Raw genomic sequence first — 24,932 nt, 5'->3', positions numbered from 1 at the left:
CAAAGCAGTGAGTTTCACTGTTGAACAGCTCTTCTCGTGGTCAAGAAGCTCTTTCTAATGTTCAGGTGGGATCTCCTTTCCTGTAACTTGAACCCATTCCCCTGAGTGCTTTTTTTTTTTAATAAAAAATATAATTATTTCTATCCCACTTTTCTCCCACCAAGAGATTCAAAGTGGTGTAAATTAAAAGCATTTCCATACAATTTAAAATATACAAATATACAAACATTAAAACAGAAAGAAATATCATTTGTATTTTTAAAAAATCAGTTAAAATCCATAAAAACATATTCAGAACTAAAAACCACAGTAGCCCCTGACTAGACTCGAGGGCAGGAGAAAATCACCGTAAGTCAGAAATGAATTATATATTTATCGCGTCAGAAGTGAATTGAGGGTACAGTTGTAATGTAATTAAAAACACATTACATTACAGAGCATGATCCAGAGTAACTTCCAGGTATTTGGGTGTGCTTCAATGCTCCAGGGGGATTCCTTCCCAGGTAATCCTCAGAGCTCAAGATGCTTGTCTGTTCCTAAGGTGAAAAGTACATGTCTGCATTTTATATGGATTAGGAATTTGCTGGTTTTCCCAGTAATATGCAGTAAGAGCACCTAAAGCTTCAAAGAGCTTCTGTTTAACCATTTCAAAGCTTGCTGCTTGAGCGGTGATGGTATGATCGTCAGCATAGATGAAACTCTCTGTCCCTCCTGGCAGTCACTGATCATTTGTGTAAATGTTGAACATTGATTGAGCAAGCACGGCATCCTGAGAAAGGCCATTCTTCTGTTTTCGCCATCTGCTTCTCTGACCCTAAAAAGCAACAAAAAAGCTCCTGTTTTGTAGTAGATTTCCTGTGAAGCAGGTGAGGTGGTAGTCCTCACCTGCTTCATAGTCACATGTTATGTGACTTGAAGGCACATAAGAGCAATGCTTTACTTGAGCAATTTAAAATTTTAAAGCAATAACATAAACTTTCCTTACTTGATATTTCTTGACAGCAATGACATGGTGAGCTATGTATATTTGTCTAACTTTCCGGGCGACTATTCCATCAAATATTTTGTTATGTCCTTTACTGGCCACATTGCTTTTGTGACAGATGCAGATGAGGTACGTGCATTTATTTTCCCTTCCGCCAAAGTGATTTGGCTTGGAATCATTTCTTCAGTGTAGTCCCTTGTTAACAAATGATACTGTTTGAGTGATCTCTGAAAATATGGTGGACCAGGACCATGCTTTTCTTCTCGGTCTAATTAGCTCTGAAAGTCTTTTTTTATACAAAGTAGCTCATTTCTAACGTCTTACAGGCTTCCATTTTGTAGTATTACCTTTGTTCTGTTACTCATGATGTTGTTTGTTGTGTTTATTTTTTCTATCAGTGACTACAGCAAAAAAAGAATTGAGGGGATGGGGGATTAAAATAAATGTCAACCAGATTTTAGTTGCGCATTTCTCTCTCTCTTCCCACCCTTCAATTCAAGATCTGGGTTATGAAAGAAAGCAGCACAGAGATCAAAAGAGCATATCCATCCGAAGCCTGGTCATTGTACAATACCCTGCAAGTGATGGAAGGCTCACCGGATCACGACTTGAATGCCACTCAATCCATAGTCACGGTTTTCTTTGACAAGGATGGGATGCAAGAGGTGGGTGTCTCCGGTGTGTTTGTGACAGTTAGAAGTTCAAGTGGAACTATGGTAGTAAGAAACAGCATGAGAGTCCTGATAACAGTATCAGCAGGACTCTTGGAGATGAGAATTTCAGATCCTGGCTCGCCTATGGAAACCCACCATAGGTGAGCCAAGGTCAACTGGCACTCTCTGAACTCCAGAGGAAGGCAATGGAGGATCGGCTCTCCCAAAGCCATTGTTGCAGCCCTTCTTTCTCTTAACACACTTAATTCCTTTTATTGGTGACCAAGTGATGCACCTTTGACTTTTCCTTCTCATTATGATCATAGCCTGATGTCTAGGAACCTAAATACTGAGAATCTGACAACAGAGACATTCAAGGAGTACGGTAACTCACAATCACAAAATTTGGATTGTGGTTCAACGATGAGACGTCGCGAATGACTTATTGTAATTGTATTATTGATATTGATGTTGTTGTTTAATGTTGTTTTTGATATTGCTAGTTGATGTTGGCTTATGTTGTAAATTGCACCTGATTTTACATGTTGTACACCGCCGTGAGTCGCCCCAGGGCTGAGAACGGCGGTCTATAAGCACAGTAAATAAAATAAATAAATAAAATAAAATCATGGCTTCATCTGCCTCTTTCTCTCAGCACTGGGATATGTATGAACCAAGCTGAAATGTTGCTCTTATCGGCATCTGTTCCCTTTTTGCTTAATATGAGATCAGCCCTCTTCTTGTCACTGTGGCCCTTGGATATCTCAGAGAGCATTTTCACATTGAGCCTTCTGATCAGGCTGCTGTTGAGCTCAATCGCCATGTGACTGCTGTCACCAAACCACAAATGCTGGCCCCATGTTTCTCCATTTTTCATTCTTCATTGCCCTCAGTAAACAATTCCCAACTAAAGTGCATCGAACAACAAGTACTGCACCCACACAACTTGTGTTAACAGGGATTGGGAGAGAGGCCCAAGAAATGGCTGGGAAATGTGTTGCCCGCTCTGAGAAGAGACTACATGCTTGCTCTTGCTTCTGCTGTCCCTGGACAAATAAAAAGAGTAGGAGTTTTGGATTATATTGTATTGTGTGAATATTGTGACCGCATCTCTGTATATGAACCCACACGATCCCTTCGATCATCCAGAGAGGCCCTGCTCTCGATCCCACCAGCATCGCAGGCGCGATTGGTGGGAACGGGAGAGAGGGCCTTTTCGGTGGTGGCCACTCTGGAACTCACTCCCTAAAGATATCAGACAGGCCCCAACTCTGGCAGTATTCAGGAGGAGCTTGAAGATGTGGCTGTTCCAGTGTGCCTTCCCGGAATAATGTTCCTACACACTTTGTCCTCCAAAGCACTTTACATTTCTTTAGGTCTGCTCGTATGCCCTTCCACAAACACCAGTATCACCTTTCGTCCATGTCCCAGCATTATTTCCAATTTTAACTCTACATTTGGCCTTCCCACTGTTTTTAATTGTGTGTTGTCTTATTGATAATGTTGTATATTTTATGGTCTATGTTTTTTAATTGCTTGTATTGTTGTTATTATTGCTTGTATTGTTGTGTTTTGGGCTCGGCCTTATGTAAGATGGTTGCGGGGTACAAATAAAGTATTATTATTATTATTATTATTATTATTATTATTATTTATTGGGAACCCTTAGATTCTCTCTATGATTAGCTCTTTGGGCCTCCAACTCCCAGAATTCCTAACCATTGACTATTGAAGGGCTTCTGGGAGTTGCTGGCCCAAACAGCAGGAGGGTTGAAGAGGCCTGAATCAACTGCTCTTAATCCCTTCTCTTTCAGTTGGTTTATAGGGAGGAACCTGGAACCACTGGAAGGTTAATCAAGAGGAAATTCCCTCTGGATCATATCCTAACCTACGACCAGGTGATCAGCACTCCTCACAAAGGGATGACGCACAAGTGAGTGGTGGCGCACAAGGTGCGGCTGAATTGTTTCTGAACTTGTCCACCATCTCAGCAATAGTTCTACTGGCAATGGACTATATAGATTGTTGTAGTCCAGAGAATGGCTTCTCAGATATAGCACCTGCTTCCACTTTATTTGAAAGTTTCTTTGGACGAGAGAGCATCGTTCGCTCAGACACAAACGATGGCCTTCAAGGCTAGCCAGAAATCCCACTCTCGGTCGGTTGTTCCACAGTGGTTCTCAGCACTTTCTTGTGCCCAGGGAAAGTTGTTCACTGTGAGGTGAAGTCTAAACCCAGACTATGGCTGGGTACTCCATTGGATCGAAGGACTCCAGTCAAGGATCGGGTCAAAGATGTGGAATGTATGACCCATCATGTATTCTTGGTTTCAAACTCCATTGGCACCATCCAGGTTGAGGGATGATGGGAGTTGCAGTCCATGTACTTCTGGAGGGCCATTCCCTTCCTCCACATTTGAGGTAGAATTCTCCTTGAGTTTGTGAGATTGAAATAGTTCATAGTCAGATGTAAATAATATGTATATTTAAAGAATGTTTACAATGTTTATATGTTTCAATTATGCTGTAACCCGCCTCGAGAAGAGGTAGGTAATAATAATAATAATAATAATAATAATAATAATAATAACCATAAATGATGGCTTGGCTTCTTTGTTCCCAGTGGCATAGACTACATCAGATTCACCCACCGTTGCCCATTTGCCGTGGTCCGCTTTGTGGACTTGCCGTTCCCACAGCGCTTTACTCGGATGGAGCATTACCGTGTCAAGCCTCCGGAAATCATGGTCAAGACAGGCTTCTATGACCAGAAGTCGTTGATTGTGTACCAGGGACTGGTCTACCAACTGCTACAGCTGCATTCAGCTTACCACAGAGTGAGGACAGATTTTTGATGTCAACTTCAGAAAGTGGTTTTCCTATGCACAGGCTTGCGCTCACTTACATCGGGCTTTTTCCCCGTCCACTCCTGGTACAAGGCCTAGAATTATCAGATTGAATCCAGGCCTCAGTGCAGGAAGAGGTCCTGGAAAACTCCACTGACTAGAATGAAAATGCCTCTCCTCTCTCAGTTTCCAAACCCTAATTTTTTCTGCCCTTGTTGTGTGTCATTCTTGGGCTGAAAGCTTGCAGAAGTGAGCAGCCCCTAGTTTCTCACCTGGAATCTGGGACATCCATTTGAAGCTTGGGAAACACTTGTTTCCAATTTGAAAACAGAAGACGCTCCTTGGCCTTGATGGTCTTGTGTAATATTTACATATTTATAGATTTATTTACAGGTCCCTCCCACTGAAAGGACCAAGAGGCCCACTTTGAATGTCAACCCTTCTTCCCCTGTTTTGGATTAAAACAAGCCAAGGGTGGCATTTGTACTTTCTGGAGGTCTTTTGGGGAGTTTAAAGAGGGAAGTCTTCTTTTCCAATGAGAGTGGGGCTCTTGTATGTGCCTGCATTTGAGCATCTTGTCCTAAGGGAAGCATCCCACAAGCCATGTCCACAGCAGAACAGGAACATTGCCTTCTTAGGCGTCATCTTCTTTGACCAATTAATGCAGATTCAAAACAATAGTGAAGAAAGTGTTTTTCGGTATGCAGATGATTACATAGGAAATGCTGGCACAAATCACAGAGCACTTTCTTTTGCATGGTTTTGGAGCATTTTTGTTGCTTGGCTGCCACAGTTTGAAGTTAGCTTTTAAATGGTCAGTGTGGATGAGCCTCAGTGTCTTGCTTCTTATCAGCCACCAGAGGCCACCACAAGCCCACAAGAACCTCCTGTCTCCAGTGCTTTCTCTGGAAGTCCCACTTTACTTTAAAAATCCAAGGCGGGATGTGGATTTTATGTTTCTGGCTTGGTTTCTGTGCTACTGTCACAGATAATGCTGGGTTCCTTCTGGATGAGACTGCTCTTGTAGCCGAATGCGGTCTTTTCTCTTTCTTCCAACTGTACTTTACCAAGTTTTCTTTTTTGTTATCTTGCTAGGCTTATGCTGACCCAGTCCATGACCCCACTTGGCGCTGGTGGAAGAACAAGAAACAAGATGCAGTAAGAAAAACCAGTCTTGGGGAATTGACATGGAATTTAGACCACAATTAAATGAGAGAGTTTGGATTGGTGAGCTATACCAACCATAATTTAAAAAAACCCCAAGTTCCAGATTAAAAACTCACCAATGAAGCAAAGGCATAGGTCAGAGGAGGCGTTTTATTCCATTTTGGCTGAGATGTGATGCATATCAGAGTTTCTGCTCTGAAAATTACAAGCATAAGAAAGCATGTGCTCTGTACAACAGTTTTTATACAAGAAGGTCCATTGTTTCAGTTTGAATGCTCCCTCTTTTGTTTCTGGTTGGCTGAGCTCTGATGATGTGGCTGGAAATATCCTCCCAGCCAGGTGAGGAAAACTCTCTGAGTGTAGCAGAGTCTCTAAGGAATGCTGGCTTTCCAGACCAGCCGGGGTTCAGGGCGGGGATGATGGGATTATGAACCCCAGACCTTGGAGAACAGTGGAAGCTGATCTCTGAGGTCTTGGCTTGGCTAGGTAAACAAGGGTGCCTGTTGAGGAGCTATCACTCTATTTTGTTATATTCTTTGCCTGAGACTGAAAAACATTATTGACTGGCTTGAGTCAGACAGTTTAGTTTCTTATTTTAGTACATTTAAGAATAAGGCGGAATAAAAGCACAGTTTATACATTTCAAACTTGGGAAACAGACACATTATATAAAAGGATAGACATTATACAGAAAGGAATGGATAAATATAAGTCTTGGCTTTGGATGTCTAAGCATGATTATGCCATATTTCCAGACCAGCCAGATAAAGGATATGGCAATGACCCAAAGTCCCCTTTGTCTTGAGCCACACCTAGGACCATTTCCCAGCGTGAGACAAGAGTAGGATAATTTGCCTCCTGACCTAGGTCAGGTAAAGGTTAATGTTTTTCAGTTTCAGAAGTAAAATGCAACATGTTTAATAGAATTATAAGAATCAAAGTGGAATATTTATTTATCGTGTCACCAGCAGCCATACCATTGTATTACATTTCTAACAGAACAAAACGAACAAACAGATAAAAAACCCACAAATTTTGCAAACTTGGTAGTTGATTAAATGTCCTTTGACCAGTATCTGGCTACTTGGAGTGCTTCTGGTGTTGTCGCAAGGAGGTCCTCCCTTGTGCATGTAGCAGGACTCAGGTTGCATTGCAGCAGGGGGTCTGTGGTTTGCTTTTCTCCACACTCGCATGTTGTGGATTCAACTTTGTAGCCCCATTTCTTAAGATTGGCTCTGCATCTCGTGATGCCAGAGCGCAGTCTGTTCAGCGCCTTTCAAGTCACCCAGTCTTCTGTGTGCCCAGGAGGGAGTCTCTGATCTGGTATGACCCATGGATTGAGGTGCTGGGTTTGAGCCTGCCACTTTTGGACTCTCACTTGCTGAGGTGTTCCAGCGAGTGTCTCTGTAGATCTAAGAAAATTATTTCTTGATTTGAGTCGTTGACGTGCTGGCTGATACTCAAACAAGGGATGAGCTGGAGATGTCACTGCCTTGGTCCTTTCACTATTGGCTGTAACTTCCCGGCAGATGTCAGGTGGTGCAATACTGGCTAAGCAGTGTAATTTCTCCAGTGGTGTAGGGCACAGACACCCCGTGATAATGCGGCAGGTCTCATTAAGAGCCACATCCACTGTTTTAGCGTGGAATGAAATACAGTTTATAGAGGGAAGAGAGAGAAGTCATGGGGTGTTGGGGAGACCTAGGGATTCTATGCAAAAGGGTTAGGTTTAGGGTTATCTCACTGTACCTCATTCTGGCTTGTTGCCCTTGGAAAACTAAAAATTCCTAACTATACATTCTTTTTTATTAGGGTTGGGGTAGTGGTGTTCGATAACAGAATCATTCCTCAGTAAGCTCCTCCCCACCGGGAAGATTAAGTTTAGCTGTATCTTAGACTTAGTTCCCTTTTGGCAGGTTAAAATATCCTGGTTTGGAGGTATTTTATGCCCTAAAATAGCAAGTTCAGAGTAGGTCTGAAAAAGACAATTCCAGAGCCTGCTTCTGATTTCTGCTCTCATCCAGTTAAACTAGGGAAAATAGTAAAGGAGCGGGTCCGTTATGGCAGATCTGAAGTGGCTAAGCCTCTGAGCAGGTCTGTGTATATGTTAGAATCCTGTGAGTATTTACATACATGAAAGCACAGAGATTAAAATTTCACTCATCACTACATGTTTTGCCTACCTTTCCATATGGATCAAAGCAGGGAGCAGCAGATTAAATGTGCACGTATGATCAAACACATAATAGGGGAAGGTGTGCATTGGTACTACTGTGGCTATAGACATACAAAGAATCGGATGGTTTATATCCCTCCTTACAATCACATGCAACTCTTTCCAGGAATACTACTACTACATGGCCAGCAATTGGAAATCTTCTGGAGGCATCTATGTTGACATGGCCAACTATGTGAAGATCTACAACATCATGCCCAATAATTTGCTGCCGAAAACTATCTACTTGGACAAGGAGCAGACTTTCCTCTTCTCTGTGTACTTGAGCCTCCGGACGACCAAACAGAGCAGTAAGATGATGTGGGAGATTAGAGATGTGAGACTCACTCAGGCCCCTTCTAAACTGCCATATAATCCAGTTTTTGAATCCACATTATCTGCTTTGAACTGGATAATATGAGTCTGCATGGCTATACAATCCAGTTCAAAGCAGATAATCTGGACTTTATATGGCAGTGTAGAAGGGGCCTCACAGAGCAGGGGGAGACTGGGTAGATATATTATAGACCAGATTGTGGCTACAGGGAGGGAACATAATGACAAAATAAAAATCCCCCCCCCCCCCCCCAATGACATTTTCTTCAAATTCCTAGCATTGTAGTAGCTTAAAGATTCACTTGAATTTTTAGAAATACAATCTGAACATTTAGAGAAAATGAACTGGCAGGTTTGATCAAGGGAATTTGAAGAATTTTGGAAAAAGGCATTTATAACCTTTTGGAAGAACACCTTTTGGGGATCATAACATTTTAGAAGATCATGACCTTTCAGAGAAGAGCCAAAATGCTTTGGAGTAGAATCTTCTCTTGTTGTATACAACCACATATAATTATGCAAGGCAATAGTTTCAGTCGTTAGACTGAATAACCTGTTATCTTTGATCTGCTAGGAAAACAGAGATTTTGCCAGTGCATAAAACAGCAGAGTATTGCCCAAAATATATATATTATCCCACAAAACAACTTGTTTTATATCATGCACTCAAGAGACAAAATGAAGTAGATAGGACTATGTTATTTGATGGAAATCACATATTTGGTTTACTCTCAACCTTCATGTGTTCAGCATACACAAGTACAAAACTTATTAGTCCAGTTTCAGATACGTTTCTGCGCCATCTAACCAGGGCATCTCTCTCATAACAAAACAGGTAGCAACAGGTCATATAGTCAAAATTGGGTCGGGCTTTAGCACAGCTTGTTAATCACCAGCAGCAATAGATCTTTCTCAACTGAAAGGTTGACAGTTTGAGCCCGGGTCGGGGTGAGCACCCGACCTTCAGCCTAGCTTACTATCCACCTAAGCAGTTCGAAAACATCTGTGAGCTGTGAGTAGAGAAATTAGGCACTGCTTAGACTGAGAGGTATTTTATGGCACCATAAAGAGTGGTGATCAGAGAACAGGAGGAAAAGTCTGTGATCAAAAAGGCTCGTCATAAAGGATGGAACAATAGCACCCCCGTGGCTGGAATCAAGCAAAACCTCCAGGATGCTGATTGGAAAAATGCTGACGCATACCACTATCTGTCTGCATCGAATGTTTGCTGTGTATGTGTTATGTGATCCACCCTGGGTCCCCTTCGGGATGAGAAGGGCAGAATATAAATGCTGTAAATCAATCAATCAATCAAAATGAGAGGGGGGGGGAGAGAGAGCATGTGGTCTGCAATCCCTTTTATAACTTCGCGGGAACTATAGAGTAAAGGAAGCTGCATACATATAGGAAACAGTAAGCAACAGGATCATAGATAAACATTACGAGAAGGTTGTCCTTTCCAACAAAGAACTCTAGGTGTGAATGGTTTTCAGAGTCTTGTTCTCTGTGAAACTAGAAATGTTGGAAATGCCATTTGTAGGGCAAGAATTCTTATTTGTGGGGCAGTGCCCCCATTTTGGTTCCCTAATTCCTGATCAATTCTCTCTTTTTGCAAATTGGAGACAGGTAGAACTGTTGTTTCAAAAACTGTTTTAGATATAGAGAGCAATGTGGAATGACATATGTGAAACTTTTTTTAAAAAAATAGCCTTTAAAATAATCAGGCAAAGGGTTTGAAATTACAAACTTTCTAAGACTGCACATTGCACATAGGGAAATGCCCAGAAACTATTGCTATACACAGTGTTACAAACGCAGATACACAATAAGAGTTTAAGTGGAGTCATAGGCCTTCTTCTCGTTTGCCTTTAGTGGGGGAAACAGCGGAAGAGAATTCTCTCAACTACATGTGGCTCACCATACTTTTATCCCATCCGGAATATGTTCATGCGGATTTAGAGAGGCACGAACTCATCAGCAGAGGCTCCATCCTCTATAAGGTAAGGGTCCCCTCCATTCCAACCAAATGAACAGTGTGAATGGGGCCAAGAGAAGAAGACTCTGGTCTGAGTAGTCAACTTCTGGTGGCTGTATTTGAAGTTCATTTGAGTGCTGCAAGCAGGGTCAACAGTGAAAAACAAAGCAAGAGGAGCCAGCTTCAGAATTATGGGGTTGATTCAGTGTGTGGAAAAAGTGAGAATACAAATACCTTGGTCATTGATTATGCGTACTTGAAGGGCTAGCAAAAAGGGGAAGCCAACATGGAAAATGGGGAAGCCTGATAGTGAAATAGGTTTTCTTTTCACATCTTTTTGTCTTGCCTCACTTATAACAACAACAACTCCTCCTCACAGGTGTCAATCACAGACAGTGGCCATTACCCAATGCAACAGCTCAGTGGGAAGGAGCTGTTGAAGAGCTCTGCTAATTTAAAGGTAGGAGAGCAATCTTTATCAATGCCCGATCTTTAATTTCAATGGCTTTCTTTCTGATTATCAAAGTGAAACTCTTTGGTTGGAGCTAGCATGGCCCATCAGATACCATTTGGTGTGCTAGGCTAGTGCTTCACTTGAAATGTGTTCAGTTTGTTTTGCTTCTCCCAGGTTGCACACTCAGGGATGAACTGCTACCACTACATGGATGACGGACCAGTCATAAAGGTAAGTGTGGCTTTACCTTCCTGATGGCAAGGGAGACGATCCCTGTTCTATCCTTCTGCAAGAAGCCCCAAGAAGCATACAATCAGTGGGTTGCTAGTTTTCTGAGCTGTATGGTCATATTCCAGAAGTATTCTCTCCTGGCATTTCACCCACATCTGTGGCAGCCATCCTCTGAGGTTATAAGGTCTGTTGGAAACTAGGCAAGTGAAGTTTATATATCTGTGGAATGTCCAGGGTGGGACAAAGAACTCTTGTCTGTTTGAGGCAGGTGTGAATGTTGCAATTGGTCACTCAAAAAATGGGAATTCCAGACAGGAAACAACCAGGGACAGCTAACACCTCCCAACAAAGGATTCCCCCAGGCAGAAGCAGCCAGGCTTTGATGCTGCAAGGCCCTTAAAAGCTAATCAAAGTGGCTAGTTGCAACATTCACATTTGCCTTAAAGTCACAATAATTCTTTCTTCCACCTTGGACATTCCACAGTTATATAAACCCTGTTTGCTATAAATGTGGGCAAAACATCAGAAGAAAATGCTTCTGCCCAGCCCAGAAAACTCACAGCAACCCAGTGATTCCAGCCATGACAGCCTTCGACAACACATAGAATTAATATTTGATCTTTAGGACCCTGAAACAATTTGACCACCCATCTCCCTCCCTTCATCCCTTTGCCGTGGCCTCCTTCCATCTGCCATCTATTCCTACCCTCATGTATTAACAATGCCAGCCACATTCTCTGGGGCATTCTGTGTCCAAGAAGGGAAGTTCCTTGCATATCGCTCCAAGTCTGTCTCCTCAAGGTGTTCCTCCGATTCCACCCCAAAATGCAAAAGGCTTATATTCTAACTCTCTGCCTACCTTGCAGGGCAGTGATACAATCAGCATCAATATTGGATGTCCTCCAGGCAGAAGGTTGGCTTTTGACATCACTTACACCAAAAATTACACTACCGAGAAGAACAAGCGCTACTTCGACTGTGTGAAACCGGACCCCGAGATGCCCTGCTTCTACTTCAGTGATGGTAAGGACAGCGGGAGGAATACCTGGGTGCATTGGGTTTCTGCCATAAAGTGAACTGGGAAGTCAGATGAGTGGAACGGACATGGTTATATATCTGATTGTTATGGCAGAAAAGATGCATAAATCCAGTGGTTTCTCAACTAGGACCAGTAAAAATTGGTGTTTGGTTCTGGTCAGTAAGACAGTTTCAAGAGGGGTTGTTCAGTTTCCTGTCGTAAATCCTGTGAATCGCAGATATGGTAACCTTGCGCCTGCGCAGTTCAGCGATCGGAACCTTCTAGAAAGTAAAATGACCGTTTAGACTCCCTCTGGCCACGCGCCCCCCTCCCTCATCCTATACATAGCCCGGGGCAGTGGCCGTTACTCAGTTCTCTTTTTTCCGCGCTAAAGCAAACAGCGAAAGAACCTTTCTGTTGATAAACGACAAGATTAACTGAAGAGAATTAACAAAACAGTATTTATTAATCAATATAATGGCTACTACAGCTTTTAAGAAATGCACAAACTGCCCAAATATTCTTCCGGACACAGACGGACACTCGCTGTGTCTTGAGTGCCTGGGAGAGGGGCATCTTTCTCAGCCGTGTGACATCTGCGCTGCTTTTACTCCTCAAACGAGGAAAAACAGATTATCCCGTCTAAGAGCGGCGCTTTACGAGAAAGCGCTAATGCTGCAACCCGCTCAACCACAGGCGAATTCCCGTGAGCAATCCTCCTTACCTTCAGGGGGAAAGAAAAAGATTAAGAAGGTCAAAAATAGCGGCCTCCAAAATGGCCGCCAAACCGCCGCGGCGAAAAAAGCTCCGGCAAAGAAAGCAAATCTCTCCGCTAAGGATCGTGAGGGCGAAATAATTAACAAAACAAAGAGAGACTTAAGCCAAGCCGCTAAGGGCATCGAAGGCCCCAATGCAGCGAGCACCATCCCTTTAGGGATGTCTCGAGTACATGCTGACGGAGGGGCGACGACCAATGGTCTGACCCCTCCGATGCCGCTGCTGTCCCCGAACGCGCAGGGAGGAGTTTGCACGGTTGCTCCCTTCACTCCCGATATCGGCTCCTCCTCTGAGGCTAACCCCGCCCTCCCCTCTACTAGCCACGCCTTCGAAGGCGTGTATAATGGCCCTCCCGCTTCCAGGGCTGATGACCATGCCCCATCTCAGCCGGTATCGGAGGACGCTGGCGGCCAAAGGGGACAAGAAACTCCCCCAAGAGGTGGGGAGGCAATTCAAGAGGAGGAGGATCATCCGAACGTTGCGGCGCTTGGAGCGGCAGCATCCTCCCTGCGATCATGGCTCGCCTTTACGTTTCGCCGCCCAAGCAAGCGTCCTAGACGTTCAAGATCCCCATCGCGATGCTGCGGATCCAGGCGTAGGCGGTACCGATCTACGTTGAGGAGGGGCCGCCGCTCGCGCTCCTCCTCCTCCTCATCCTCCACCTCCTCCTCTTCCTCCTCCTCCTCCTCTTCTGGACGTTCAAGGAGGCAAAGCCGCTCCAGGTCCTCAGGTCCTCAAGTCACTGGAGAAGATATGGCCCTGGAGCAATGCCCTTCCCAGGGTTTTGGCAAATGGGCCCTTCAGGCCAACTGATGTTTATACAACAGCCACTGTCAAGACCAGCATCAGCGCAGGGAGAGACCCCCATGATGCTCAATAGACAAACTGCAAATGTGGAAACACCACGACATCTCTGACTACTGATATTAATAATAATAATACTGTAACCCACATGAGACCTTGTGATGGGGGGTTTACAGTGCAAGATACTGCAATGACAACTCTGGCTACTAATAATAATACTAATAATACTGTAACCCACATGAGAAATTGTGATAGGGGGTTTACAGTGCAAGATGCTGCAATGGCTCAAGGGGTTGCACACCAGGGAAACCCTACAGAAGGTCACCAAGGTAGAGAACAGGGACTACATGACACGACTGTTGCTACAACGTCTACGTCTACCCAATCAAATAATGCCCAGAATTTGATGAGTGTACAAGCAGCACCTGGACATGCACCTGATATTGCCACAACTGAACTGAATGACACGGCGTCAGATTCCGACTCCCCAGATACAATTCAAACCTTGGGGGGTGAGGAAAACAATGGTGTTCAACTAACAGACTTTAGTAGGTTTAATGCACTAATGGAAAGAATGATAAAAGGGCTTGAAATCCCAGCTCCAAAACCGCCTGAACATGTCGATGATCCCATGTTTCCTTCCGAGGAGCAAAATGCTTCTCCCTCGATGTCGTTGCCAGCTCTGCCATATTTACTGAAACTTGCTAAGATTGTAGATGTATCCCCCTTTATGACTCCGGCGGTACCTAGAAGGCTGGATTCCATGTTTAAGATTGATGTTTCTGCATTTAGATGGGTTATTACTCCCCCAAAACCGAACACGGTAGTAGCTGAGGTGGCAAAATCTAAGCGCCCTTAGGGCACTCTAACTACACCTCCAGATAGAGAGGGCAAGAGAATTGATTCTTTAGGCAAAAAGGCACATATTGCTGCTGGGTTATTTACCCGCATGGCCCACTTTGCAACACACATGAGTGGATATCAGTCTTTTTTATGGAGAAAGATCTTACCCAGTATCGAATCTCTACCTAGGGATGATCAGCACCTACCTAAAGCCCTCCAAGCAGAGGCTATGGTACTTTCCAGATTTCAAAAAGACTTTGCTAAACACCTAGCAGAGGTAGCGGGAAATTTATTTGCAACAGCTACTGCAATTAGAAGGCACGCATGGCTACGTGCGTCCAATCTCTCTGAAGAAGGGAAGGCTTTAGCAGAAGACCTTCCCTGTCACGAAGCAGGGCTTTTCAACCCAGACACTGATGTCAATATAAAAGAAAAGCAAGATGTCCGTCAAGCCGCTAATAAGTTCGGCTATACGTGCCAACCCTTCCAGCAACAAAGGCCTAGATGGCAACAGCCGTCCAACACCTACCCTAGATCATATGGCACTTACTATACTGGCCCCTTTAGAAATAGGGGCAACTGATCTTCTAGGTTTCAGGGGGGGGGGGAAGAAATTCTTATTTCTCTAGGAATAGGGCACAGCCGTATCAAAACAAACTCAAGGGCCAATTTAACCAAAAGAAACGTCTTTGACGTCATGGAAGGGGAGAATGACACTGGCTATATAGTTCCCCCATTGGGCAATAGTAGAGTTGATGTTGAAGTTAATGTGGAAACAAGTTCTTATCTTTGGAATTCTAGGGTTCCTATGTTTGGGGACAGATTGAGTATGTTTTATGATGCCTGGTGTAGTATCACCACGGACAAATGGGTTAGATCTATTATTGGTTCAGGTTACTGTATAGAGTTTAATGACCTACCTAGAGTGGGCAATGTTAAGAGAACACAAGAATCCACTCCTCTGTTAGAGGAGGTAAATATGTTACTGGAAAAGGGAGCAATTTCTCCGGTGGGTGTTGATAAAGTTAAGTTCTGTTTTTTCTCAAAATACTTTCTGATTAATAAACGTGGAGGTGGACTACGTCCAATTCTAGATCTCAGAGCCTTAAATACTCACATAACTCCAAAGAAGTTTCGGATGGTCACACTAGCCTCAATTTTGCCCCTTATTCCAAGGGGAGCATGGTTTGTTACAATTGATTTAAAGGATGCCTATTTCCATATATCAATAGCCCCTCAACATCGTAGATATCTTTCGTTTATGGTAGGACAGAATGCTTTTTGTTTTAACGTTCTTCCCTTTGGCCTTTCGACGGCACCACGTGTTTTCACAAAATGTATGTCTGTAGTGGCGCATGTCTTCGAACAAAGGGAATAACCGTCTACCCATACATTGATGACTGGCTGGTAGTGGCTAGATCGTACAGGCAGTTGCAGGACCAAGTGTCTACCATTTTGTTTCTTCTCCAGTCGTTGGGCCTCGTAGTCAACAGGGAGAAGTCGGTCTTAACACCCACCCGCAAAATCCAGTTCATCGGCGCCCTGTTGGACTCCGTTTCCGAGAGAGCATTTCTTCCAAGGGACAGGTTTGCCAACCTACAAGTTCTAGTCAAACAAACAAGGACCTCCTTTTGCATTTCGGCAAGAAAGATCCAAACACTACTAGGTCACATGGCAGCCACTACTTCAGTCAACCATTATGCGAGACTCAGAATGAGAACCCTCCAGTCATGGTTCCTGTCAGTATTCGACCCGTTGACGAGCAGTCCCGAGTTGAAACTCTTCCTCCCGCCCGTGGTCCGCGAATCACTAATATGTTGGGAGGACGAAGCATGGGTCTGCTCTGGGTTCCGATTCCACCATTTGTACCCTACCAGAGTCATCATCACGGACTCTTCCCTTACGGGATGGGGGGCGCATTCTCAGGGGCTCATTGCACACGGTGTATGGTTAAGGCAGGAAAGAGACATGCACATAAACATTCTGGAACTTCTCGCAGTAGAAAGGGCTCTACACTCCTTCGAAAAGGTCATACTGGGTCAGGTAGTCCAAATTATTACAGACAACACAACAGTAATGTTTTACTTGAACAAGCAGGGAGGTACGCATTCGAGAGACCTACTATCTCTCTCAATACAGATTTGGGACTGGTGCATAGAAAGAGGAATACATCTCTTAGCGAGTCATCTCCCAGGAGAACAGAACACACTCGCAGACGCACTAAGCAGAAACCCACTAGTGCACCACGAGTGGTCGCTAAATTCACAAGAAGCACACAGACTATTCCTAGCGTGGGGATTCCCGGAAGTGGATTTATTTGTAACGAAAGCCAATTCCAAGTGCCCTCTGTATTGCGCTCGACAACGGGCCCATCCAGAGAGTGGATGCTTGGGGGATGCCTTTCTGATGAGGTGGTCAGGCCGACTATTGTACGCCTTCCCGCCAATACCCCTCCTGATGAGGGTCATAGCAAAGATTCGCCGTGGTGGCCACGACAGCCGTGGTTTTCTCTTCTCCACCAGATGGCCAGAGGGGCGTTCGTCCGCCTACCGTGCAGGACGGACCTTCTGACCACACAGGAGGGTCAGGTTTTGCACCCAAAGGTGGACAAGTTGAAATTGACCACATGGCGGGTCCTCCCGGAACACTAGCAGCTTTCTCTAAACTGCCACAGTCTGTATTGAAGTTTATTGAGGCGGCGCATAGAACGCCACACGACGCTCTTACATCTATAAATGGACACGTTACTCCAAGTATTGTAAAGGGAGACAGCTGGATCCGATGGAATCCTCCATTTCTGTTGTGTTAGAGTTTTTAGTTTCTCTGTTAGAGGCGGGCCTATCACACTCCTCCCTCAAGTGTTACCTAGGTGCGATATCGTGGTATAGGAGGAAACGAGGGTACCCCTCCTGTTTCACAGATCCAATGGTTAAGACATTCATGAGGGGCGTAGCTAACGTAAGGCCGTCTGTAGCTCCAGTACCCCCAGGTTGGAGCTTGGACATCATTCTGTCAAGGCTAGTAAAACCTCCCTTCGAGCCTATGGCAACTATAGACCTTTCTTATCTCTCCTGGAAAACGGTGTTTCTGGTGGCTATCACCTCAGCACGCCGGGCTAGCGAACTGAATGCATTGAGAGTAGATCCCCCGTACCTGAGATTTCACAGGGATAAAGCTGTGCTTGGCACAGATGTTGCCTTCTTGCCTAAAGTATCTTCGTGATTCCATATGTCCCAGGACGTAGTACTTCCGGCATTCTATCAGAATCCCACATCACCTGTTGAGAAGAGTTTGCATCTCTTAGATGTCCGTAGGGCTCTGGCGTTTTATGTAGATAGGACGTCCTCCTTTCGACAAACCCCTAGGCTATTTGTGAAATAGCGTAAAGACACACAAGGTATGCAACTGTCCTCCCAGAGGCTATCTGGGTGGATTGTATCTCTAATCCGGCTGTGTTACCGTTTAGCCGGGAAAGATTTGCCTCAACAGGTCAAGGGCCATTCCACGAGGTCGGTGTCCACGTCAGCGGCTTTCCTGAAGGGTGTTCCGTTGGATGCTATTTGCCGAGCAGCTATCTGGTCGTCACCACTGTCGTTCGTGACCCATTATAAGCTGGATGTGGTTTCCAGGAAGGACACGGAATTCGGCAGAGCGGTCCTGTTTTTGGCTGTGGCATGACTCCCACCATCCACGGTCAGTTGCTCGCTAATCTACCATATGTGCGATTCACAGGATTTACGACAGGAAATTATAAGTTGCTTACCTGTAACTGTAGTTTCCTGAGTAGAATCCTGTGAATACGCACATCACCCGCCCTCCTCCCCTTGAAGGTCATGCCATCTCTACTGCTTTCTAGCGGAAGAGAATTGAGTAACGGCCACTGCCCCGGGCTATATATAGGATGAGGGAGGGGGGCGTGGCCAGAGGGAGTCTAAATGGTCATTTTACTTTCTAGAAGGTTCCGATCGCTGAACTGCACAGGTGCAAGGTTACCATATGTGCGTATTCACAGGATTCTACTCAGGAAACTACAGTTACAGGTAAGCAACTTATAATTTAGCCTGCTCCACCTGGAACCATTCCAAGCATTCAGCATATTTGACACTCTTCTTTCTTTTCTTTCTTGGCAGTGTTTTACCCTTTCTTCTTGATCCAAGACATGGTGACAGGGCACTCGGGGCGTTTCAATGGAAGGTGAGGCCTCAGCACAGCTTTGTGGAAATGTTGAGTCGGGATGAATACATTCTCAAGCCCTTCGTTCAAGTTCTTTGGAACAAGGCGGAGGCACCTGGGTCCAAACCCAATGCACTTGGACAGGGACACTCCTGGCTAATCCTTTGTTGCGCCACATTTTCAGCTTCCTTAAAAATGTCCAGGTTCCTCTCGCTTCCTCACAGTTACTCCCTTAACTACAATTGCTGCAGAATGAGTTCAAAATGCAAAAGTTGTTTGTACTGAGTTAACTGAGGAGGAGGAGGAGGAGAGAAGGAGGCAGAATGTTGTCCTTCCCAGTAGGTATTGAGGTTTCAAAAGCATTCATGCCCAGCTGCCTTCTGTTTATTGGTTGATCATACTCCTTTCTCTTTGCCACAATTTTGGATTGGGACTGTGGCCTTTTTGTGGCATATATGTTCTGTTGTGTTCCCTGCATCAAACATAAGCTTCTCCTGCTAGCTCTGCAAATATAAGCCTCCTCAATATGTGCAGCATTCTTAATCCCCAGAGAAAAAAAGATACAAATTATCATCTTCCTCCTCCTCCTCCTCCTTCATAGCCCTCTCTGTCAAATTCATTCTCCTTCGCTCAGCAACATCCAGTTTTTCCTCTAATACCACCATCCTTGCACGAAAGTGCAGGCTAGGTAACTCCAGGAAAAAGGAGTGAAGATTTTGTCCTAAGTGTTCAAAAGGCTTTGGAATAGTTAAAGCAGTGCTTCTCAACCTTCCTAATGTTGGTACCCTTTAATATAATTCTTCATGTTGTGGTGACCCCCAACCATAAAATTATTTTCGTTGCTACTTCATAACGGTAATTTTGCTACTGTTATGAATCGCAATGTAATTATCTGATATGCATGATGTATTTTCATTCACTGGACCACCTTTGACACAAATACCCGATACACCCACATTTGAATACTAGTGGGGTTGAGGGAGATTGGTTTTCTCATTTGGGAGTTGTAGTTGCTGGGAATTATAGTTCACCTCCAATCAAAGAGTATTTTGAACTCTGCCAAACATGGAATGGAACCAAAGTTGGTGCGCAGAACTCCCATGAGCATCAGAAAATATTTGAAGGGTTTGGTGGGCATTGATCTTGAGTATTGGAGTTATAGTTCACCTACATCCAGAGAGCACCGTGGACTCAAACAGTGATGGATCTGGACCAAACTTGGTACAAATACTCAATATGCCCAAATGTGAACCCTGGTGGAGTTTGGAGAAAATAGACCTTGACATTTGGGAGTTGTAGTTGCTGGGATGTATAGTTCACCTACAATCACAGCAGAAGGGGGGGGGGGGGTTGGTGGGAGGATTTGCCGCCTGTTTCCAAAAAGGAAGAGAAAGACAGGTGGAGAGATCTTCAGCCTTCTCCGCCAAGGGGGTTCCTAAGATGATCAGAAATAATGTGTTTTTGGTGGTCTTTGGCAACCCCTCTGAAACCCCTTCTTGACTCCCCAGGGGTCCCGACCCTCAGGTTGAGAAACACTGAGTTAAAGCCTTTGCATGCAGACTCATTTTCTTTTTCTTCCCATTTTTTCATGACAGCTATATCTTCACAGTCATTGGTGGGGGAGCTTTTTCAGTCGATAACATTGAATACTTCAAAGAGGAGGACCTTCCGCGCTACAACACCATGATTGGCAGGTGCATACAATGCATGGTCTCTCACACTCTTCTGCCATTTCTGCAGTAGTTGATTCCCAAGCAGCAGTTGGTGGGTCTTGTGGTCATTCAGGTCATTGTTGGATTCAGGCTCTCACTAGCCCAAACCAACTTGGCCAGTGAGAGGGGATGCTGGGAGTTGTATGTGTCAGGATTTGTAAAATACCTGGCATTTTTAACTACATGTAAAATTTCTGTGTCTCTGTAATCAGAGTGTGGAGGCTGATGTAATGGGAGATGTATAAAAATGGTGTTCTCCCTGATGAGGGATGGATGTTGGAGAGAGTTGTGTTAGGGAAAACTACCCTAAAATATAAAGCAGAACATCCAAAAACAAACTGGGCACATAAAGTTAAGCATCAGCTCGCAACATACGGAGCGTGAAGTGCCGTGTGATGTGGCTGTAAAGAATTCAGAGCTTAGGAGGCAAACATGCAGTATCCAATCTTTAAAAAACAATCACAGAAAGTTTATTTACAATAATAACAAATAATTATATTTCTTAATAATCAAGAACTGAGTCTGAGCTATTCTAACACCCATCTCTTCTAAGGTTTCAATGGAGGGGGAAAACTCAATCACGTTATCTCTCCACACACACAAGGAGAGATCTCAAAGCACACAGCACATTCTGTCCATACTACAGTGTCAGAAGGCAGAAGTCAGATTCAAAAAAATTTGCAGTAGAAAACTATCCATTTTAAAGAATCAGAATGAGAGCAGAAACAGAGAGGAGAGAAGAAATTAGATATATTCCAACTGTCATACAGGAAACATAGTTGAAGGGAAATCCTTACTCTAGACCAGGGGGCCTCAAACTTTTTAAACAGAGGGCAAGGTCACAATCCCTCAAACTGTTAGAGGGATCTCTGTTGCCTATCTTGGAGGACTAAGCAGAAGTGAGACCATTTAATGCAGTAGTTCCTAACCTGTGGTCCATGGACCGCCAAGAACGAAAATCTGGTCCACAGCCTCACCATTGCTACATCGTTACCTTGAAACCACATGGCAACAAGAGCAACTGGTCTTGTGGACCCCTCTTCTAGTGCCGAGGCAACAGGGATGTCAGGAGGGGAGAGGCTGACTACCCATGAAAGATTACTACTACCACATCAACTAGATTGTTAAATATGTTTTTTCTGTGGGCGAGCAGATGGCGACTACCGGATGGCAGATGTTCTGTATCAGAAACTAGAGCTGATGTGGTCTAGCCAATGCAATCTTCTGCATCAGTACCCCAAATAATAATCAAACCGAATCTAAAGTTGATCAAAAACTGATTAGTAACCCTTTTGGTACTAATGTTGGAGAGTGGTCCCTGTTCAGGGGGTACCTGGTCAAGTCCCTGGTCAAAAAAGGTTGGGAACCACTGATTTAATGTATTAATGAAATTTCTAATCAAAGTCTCGGAAGTATCTTAGGAAGGGGAACAGTTTGACTTGAAGTGGTCTTGGAGGTTTCCTAAACTCCAGTTCAATCCAGCTTCAGGCCTGGTTTGGCCTCTTACTTACTTACTTACTTAGGCGATCCCTCGTTGGACGAGTAAGATGGTCTTCCATCATGGGTTTCCTTGTGGGTCCGCATGTGGCTGTGGAGCCCTATTCTTGCTCTGCATCTTCTTCCGCAGTGAGGGCATTGGTTTCCAGGTGGAAGGCGGTCCCGGTCGGGGTTGGCTTGACGCGCCTTCCTCCTGGCACGTTTCACTCTTTCACCCTCCACTCGTGCCTCCTCGAAATCTGCAGCACTGCTGGTCACAGCTGACCTCCAGCTGGAGCGCTCAAGGGCCAGGGCCTCCCAGTTCTCAGTGTCTATGCCAGAGTTTTTAAGGTTGGCTTTGAGCCCATCTTTAAATCTCTTTTCCTGTCCACCAACATTCCGTTTTCCGTTCTTGAGTTCGGAGTACAGCAACTGCTTTGGGAGACGGTGGTCAGGCATCCGGACAACGTGGCCTGTCCAGCGGAGTTGATGTTGGAGGACCATCGCTTCAATGCTGGTGGTCTTTGCTTCCTCCAGCACGCTGACGTTTGTCCGCTTGTCTTCCCAGGAGATTTGCAGGATTTTCCGGAGGCAGCGCTGATGGAATCGTTCCAGGAGCTGCATGTGACGTCTGTAGACAGTCCATGTCTCACAGGCATATAGCAGGGTTGGGAGGACAATAGCTTTATAGACAAGCACCTTAGTATCCCTACGGATGTCCCGGTCCCCAAACACTCTCTGCTTCATTCGGGAAAATGCTGCACTTGCAGAGCTCAGGCGGTGTTGTATTTCGGCGTCGATGCTGACTTTGGTGGAGAGGTGGCTGCCAAGGTAGCGGAAATGGTCGACATTTTCTAATGTTACACCATTAAGCTGTATCTCTGGCATTGGAGAGGGGATGGCTGGTGACTGCTGGAACAGCACTTTGGTTTTCTCGATGTTCAGTGACAGGCCAAGCTTTGTGTATGCTTCTGCAAAGGTGTTGAGAGTGGCTTGTAGATCTTCTTCTGAATGCGCACAGACGACATTGTCATCAGCATACTGGAGTTCTATAACAGCTGTTGTTGTGACCTTGGTTTTGGCTTTCAGTCTGCTGAGGTTAAATAGCTTGCCGTCTGTCCGATAGATGATTTCCACTCCGGTGGGAAGCTTCCCATCAACAAGGTGAAGTATCATGGCGATGAAGATGGAGAATAAAGTTGGGGCAATAACACATCCCTGTTTGACACTCGATTCTACCTTAAATGGGTCGCTTTGGGAGCCACTGCTGTCCAAGACTGTTGCCATCATGTCGTCATGGAGGAGCCGCAGGATGTTCACAAATTTGCTTGGGCACCCGATTTTGTGGAGGATGGTCCAGAGAGCGCTGCGATTCACTGTGTCGAATGCCTTTGCAAGGTCGATGAATGCCATGTACAGAGGTTGGTTTTGTTCCCTGCATTTTTCTTGGAGCTGTCGTGCAGTGAAGATCATGTCCACAGTTCCTCTGGAGGGGCGGAAGCCGTTCTGGGATTCTGGGAGGGTGTCTTCTGAGAGGGGCAGAAGGCGGTTTGCAAGGATTCTTGCGAGGATTTTTCCAGCAGAGGTTAAAAGGGAGATACCTCGATAGTTTCCGCAGTCTGTTCTTTCCCCTTTTTTGAAGAGGGTGATGATGGTGGCATCCTTGAAGTCTGCTGGGATTTTCTCGGTCACCCACACTTTTTCTATGAGCTGGTGGAGTTGGTGTGTCAGCGCAGGTCCTCCCTCTTTAAAGATTTCAGCAGGGATCCCATCCGGTCCGCTGGCTTTGTTGTTCTTTTGTTGGCTGATGGCATTGCTGACTTCTTCCAAACTAGGCAGTGCTGCAAGCTCATCCCTGGTTTGTTGTTGCGGGATTTGTGAGAGGACCTCTTCGGCCACACTGGAGCTGCGGTTTAGGAGGCTTTGGTAGTGTTCTTTCCAACGTAGTGCAATTGACTTTTGGTCCTTCAGGAGTTTGGTTCCGTCTGATGAGCGTAGAGGCTGTATGCCATGGTTTCTTGGCCCATAGATGACCTTTGTGGCTTTGAAAAATCCTTGAGCATTATGGGTATCTGCCAGGTGTTGGATTTCTTCAGCCTTCTTTGTCCACCAGATGTTCTTGAGTTCTCTTGTCCTTCTTTGGACCTCAGCTTTTGCACTGGCGTAGATCTTTTTCTTAGCAGCACAGTTGATGTCTCTCTGCCATGTTTGGAAGGCTTTCCTTTTCTTGTCGATTAGCTGTTGGATCTCGATGTCATTTTCGTCAAACCAGTCTTGATGTTTCTTGGCTTGGTATCCAATAGTTTCTTCGCAGGCTTGGATGATGGAGGTCTTCAGTTTGTTCCAATGTTCCTCAACATTTTCGGGGTGTTCTGTGGGTAGATGGTCCTTGAGTGCTGTTTGGAGATGGGCTCGCCTGGAGGGCTCCTGAAGGGCTTGGGTGTTCATTTTGCGCCTTGTCTTTCTTCCTTGGAGTCTGCGCTTGGGGGCGATCTTGATAGCCATTGTGGATCGGATTAGCCTGTGGTCGGTCCAGCAGTCGTCAGCACCTGTCATGGCTCTTGTGAGGAGTACGTCACGGCGGTCTCTGGCACGTGTGATTACATAGTCTAAGAGGTGCCAGTGCTTTGACCGGGGGTGCTTCCATGATGTCTTGAACTTGTTTTTCTGGCGGAAGAGCGTGTTGGTGATGACAAGGTTGTGCTCCGCACATTTGGTGAGAAGCAGGATGCCATTCGAGTTGCTGTTTCCAACCCCGTCTTTTCCTATGGTGCCTGGCCACAGGTCGAAGTCTCGCCCGACTCTTGCATTGAAGTCCCCCAGGAGAATGATTTTGTCCTCCTTAGGTATCCCCGATAGGACGGTGTCCAGCTGACAGTAGAATTTCTCCTTGATGTCTTCGTCAGCGTCTAGTGTTGGTGCATAGGCACTTATGATGGTTGCCCGTTGGTTTTTGGCAAGATCAACTCGGAGGGTGGAGAGTCGTTCGTTGATGCCAGTGGGTGCTTCGGACAGATGTTTCATCAGATCATTTCTTATAGCGAAGCCAACTCCATGCATTCTTTGGTCTTCTTTGGGCAGTCCCTTCCAGAAGAAGGTGTAGCCTCCTTTTTCTTCCTTCAGCTGTCCCTCTCCTGCTCTCCGGGTCTCCTGAAGGGCTGCTATGTCGATGTTGAAGCGTCCCAGCTCCCTTGCGATGATGGCAGTTCTGCGTTCGGGGCGTTCACTGTCACTGTTGTCCATCAGTGTCCGTACGTTCCACGTACCG

General features: G+C 45.2%; 1 protein-coding gene across 1 annotated transcript in view; it reads left to right on the top strand.

The window, feature by feature from the left end:
- Nucleotides 1–24,932, top strand: part of LOC137094951 (cation channel sperm-associated auxiliary subunit gamma-like) — an 87,080-nt gene that overhangs the window by 51,759 nt on the left and 10,389 nt on the right. The window contains exons 14-25 of the mRNA XM_067460963.1: nt 1,003–1,114; nt 1,486–1,650; nt 3,453–3,571; nt 4,261–4,474; nt 5,579–5,641; nt 7,993–8,176; nt 10,074–10,201; nt 10,556–10,636; nt 10,805–10,861; nt 11,728–11,884; nt 18,434–18,497; nt 20,072–20,170. Of these exons, the coding sequence (XP_067317064.1) occupies nt 1,003–1,114; nt 1,486–1,650; nt 3,453–3,571; nt 4,261–4,474; nt 5,579–5,641; nt 7,993–8,176; nt 10,074–10,201; nt 10,556–10,636; nt 10,805–10,861; nt 11,728–11,884; nt 18,434–18,497; nt 20,072–20,170 (1,443 nt within the window). The remainder of the gene's footprint in view (nt 1–1,002; nt 1,115–1,485; nt 1,651–3,452; nt 3,572–4,260; nt 4,475–5,578; nt 5,642–7,992; nt 8,177–10,073; nt 10,202–10,555; nt 10,637–10,804; nt 10,862–11,727; nt 11,885–18,433; nt 18,498–20,071; nt 20,171–24,932) is intronic.

This window comes from Anolis sagrei, chromosome X, assembly GCF_037176765.1.
Source record: "Anolis sagrei isolate rAnoSag1 chromosome X, rAnoSag1.mat, whole genome shotgun sequence".
NCBI classification, from domain to species: Eukaryota; Metazoa; Chordata; class Lepidosauria; order Squamata; family Dactyloidae; genus Anolis; species Anolis sagrei.
This window is presented reverse-complemented; position numbering and strand designations above follow the sequence as displayed.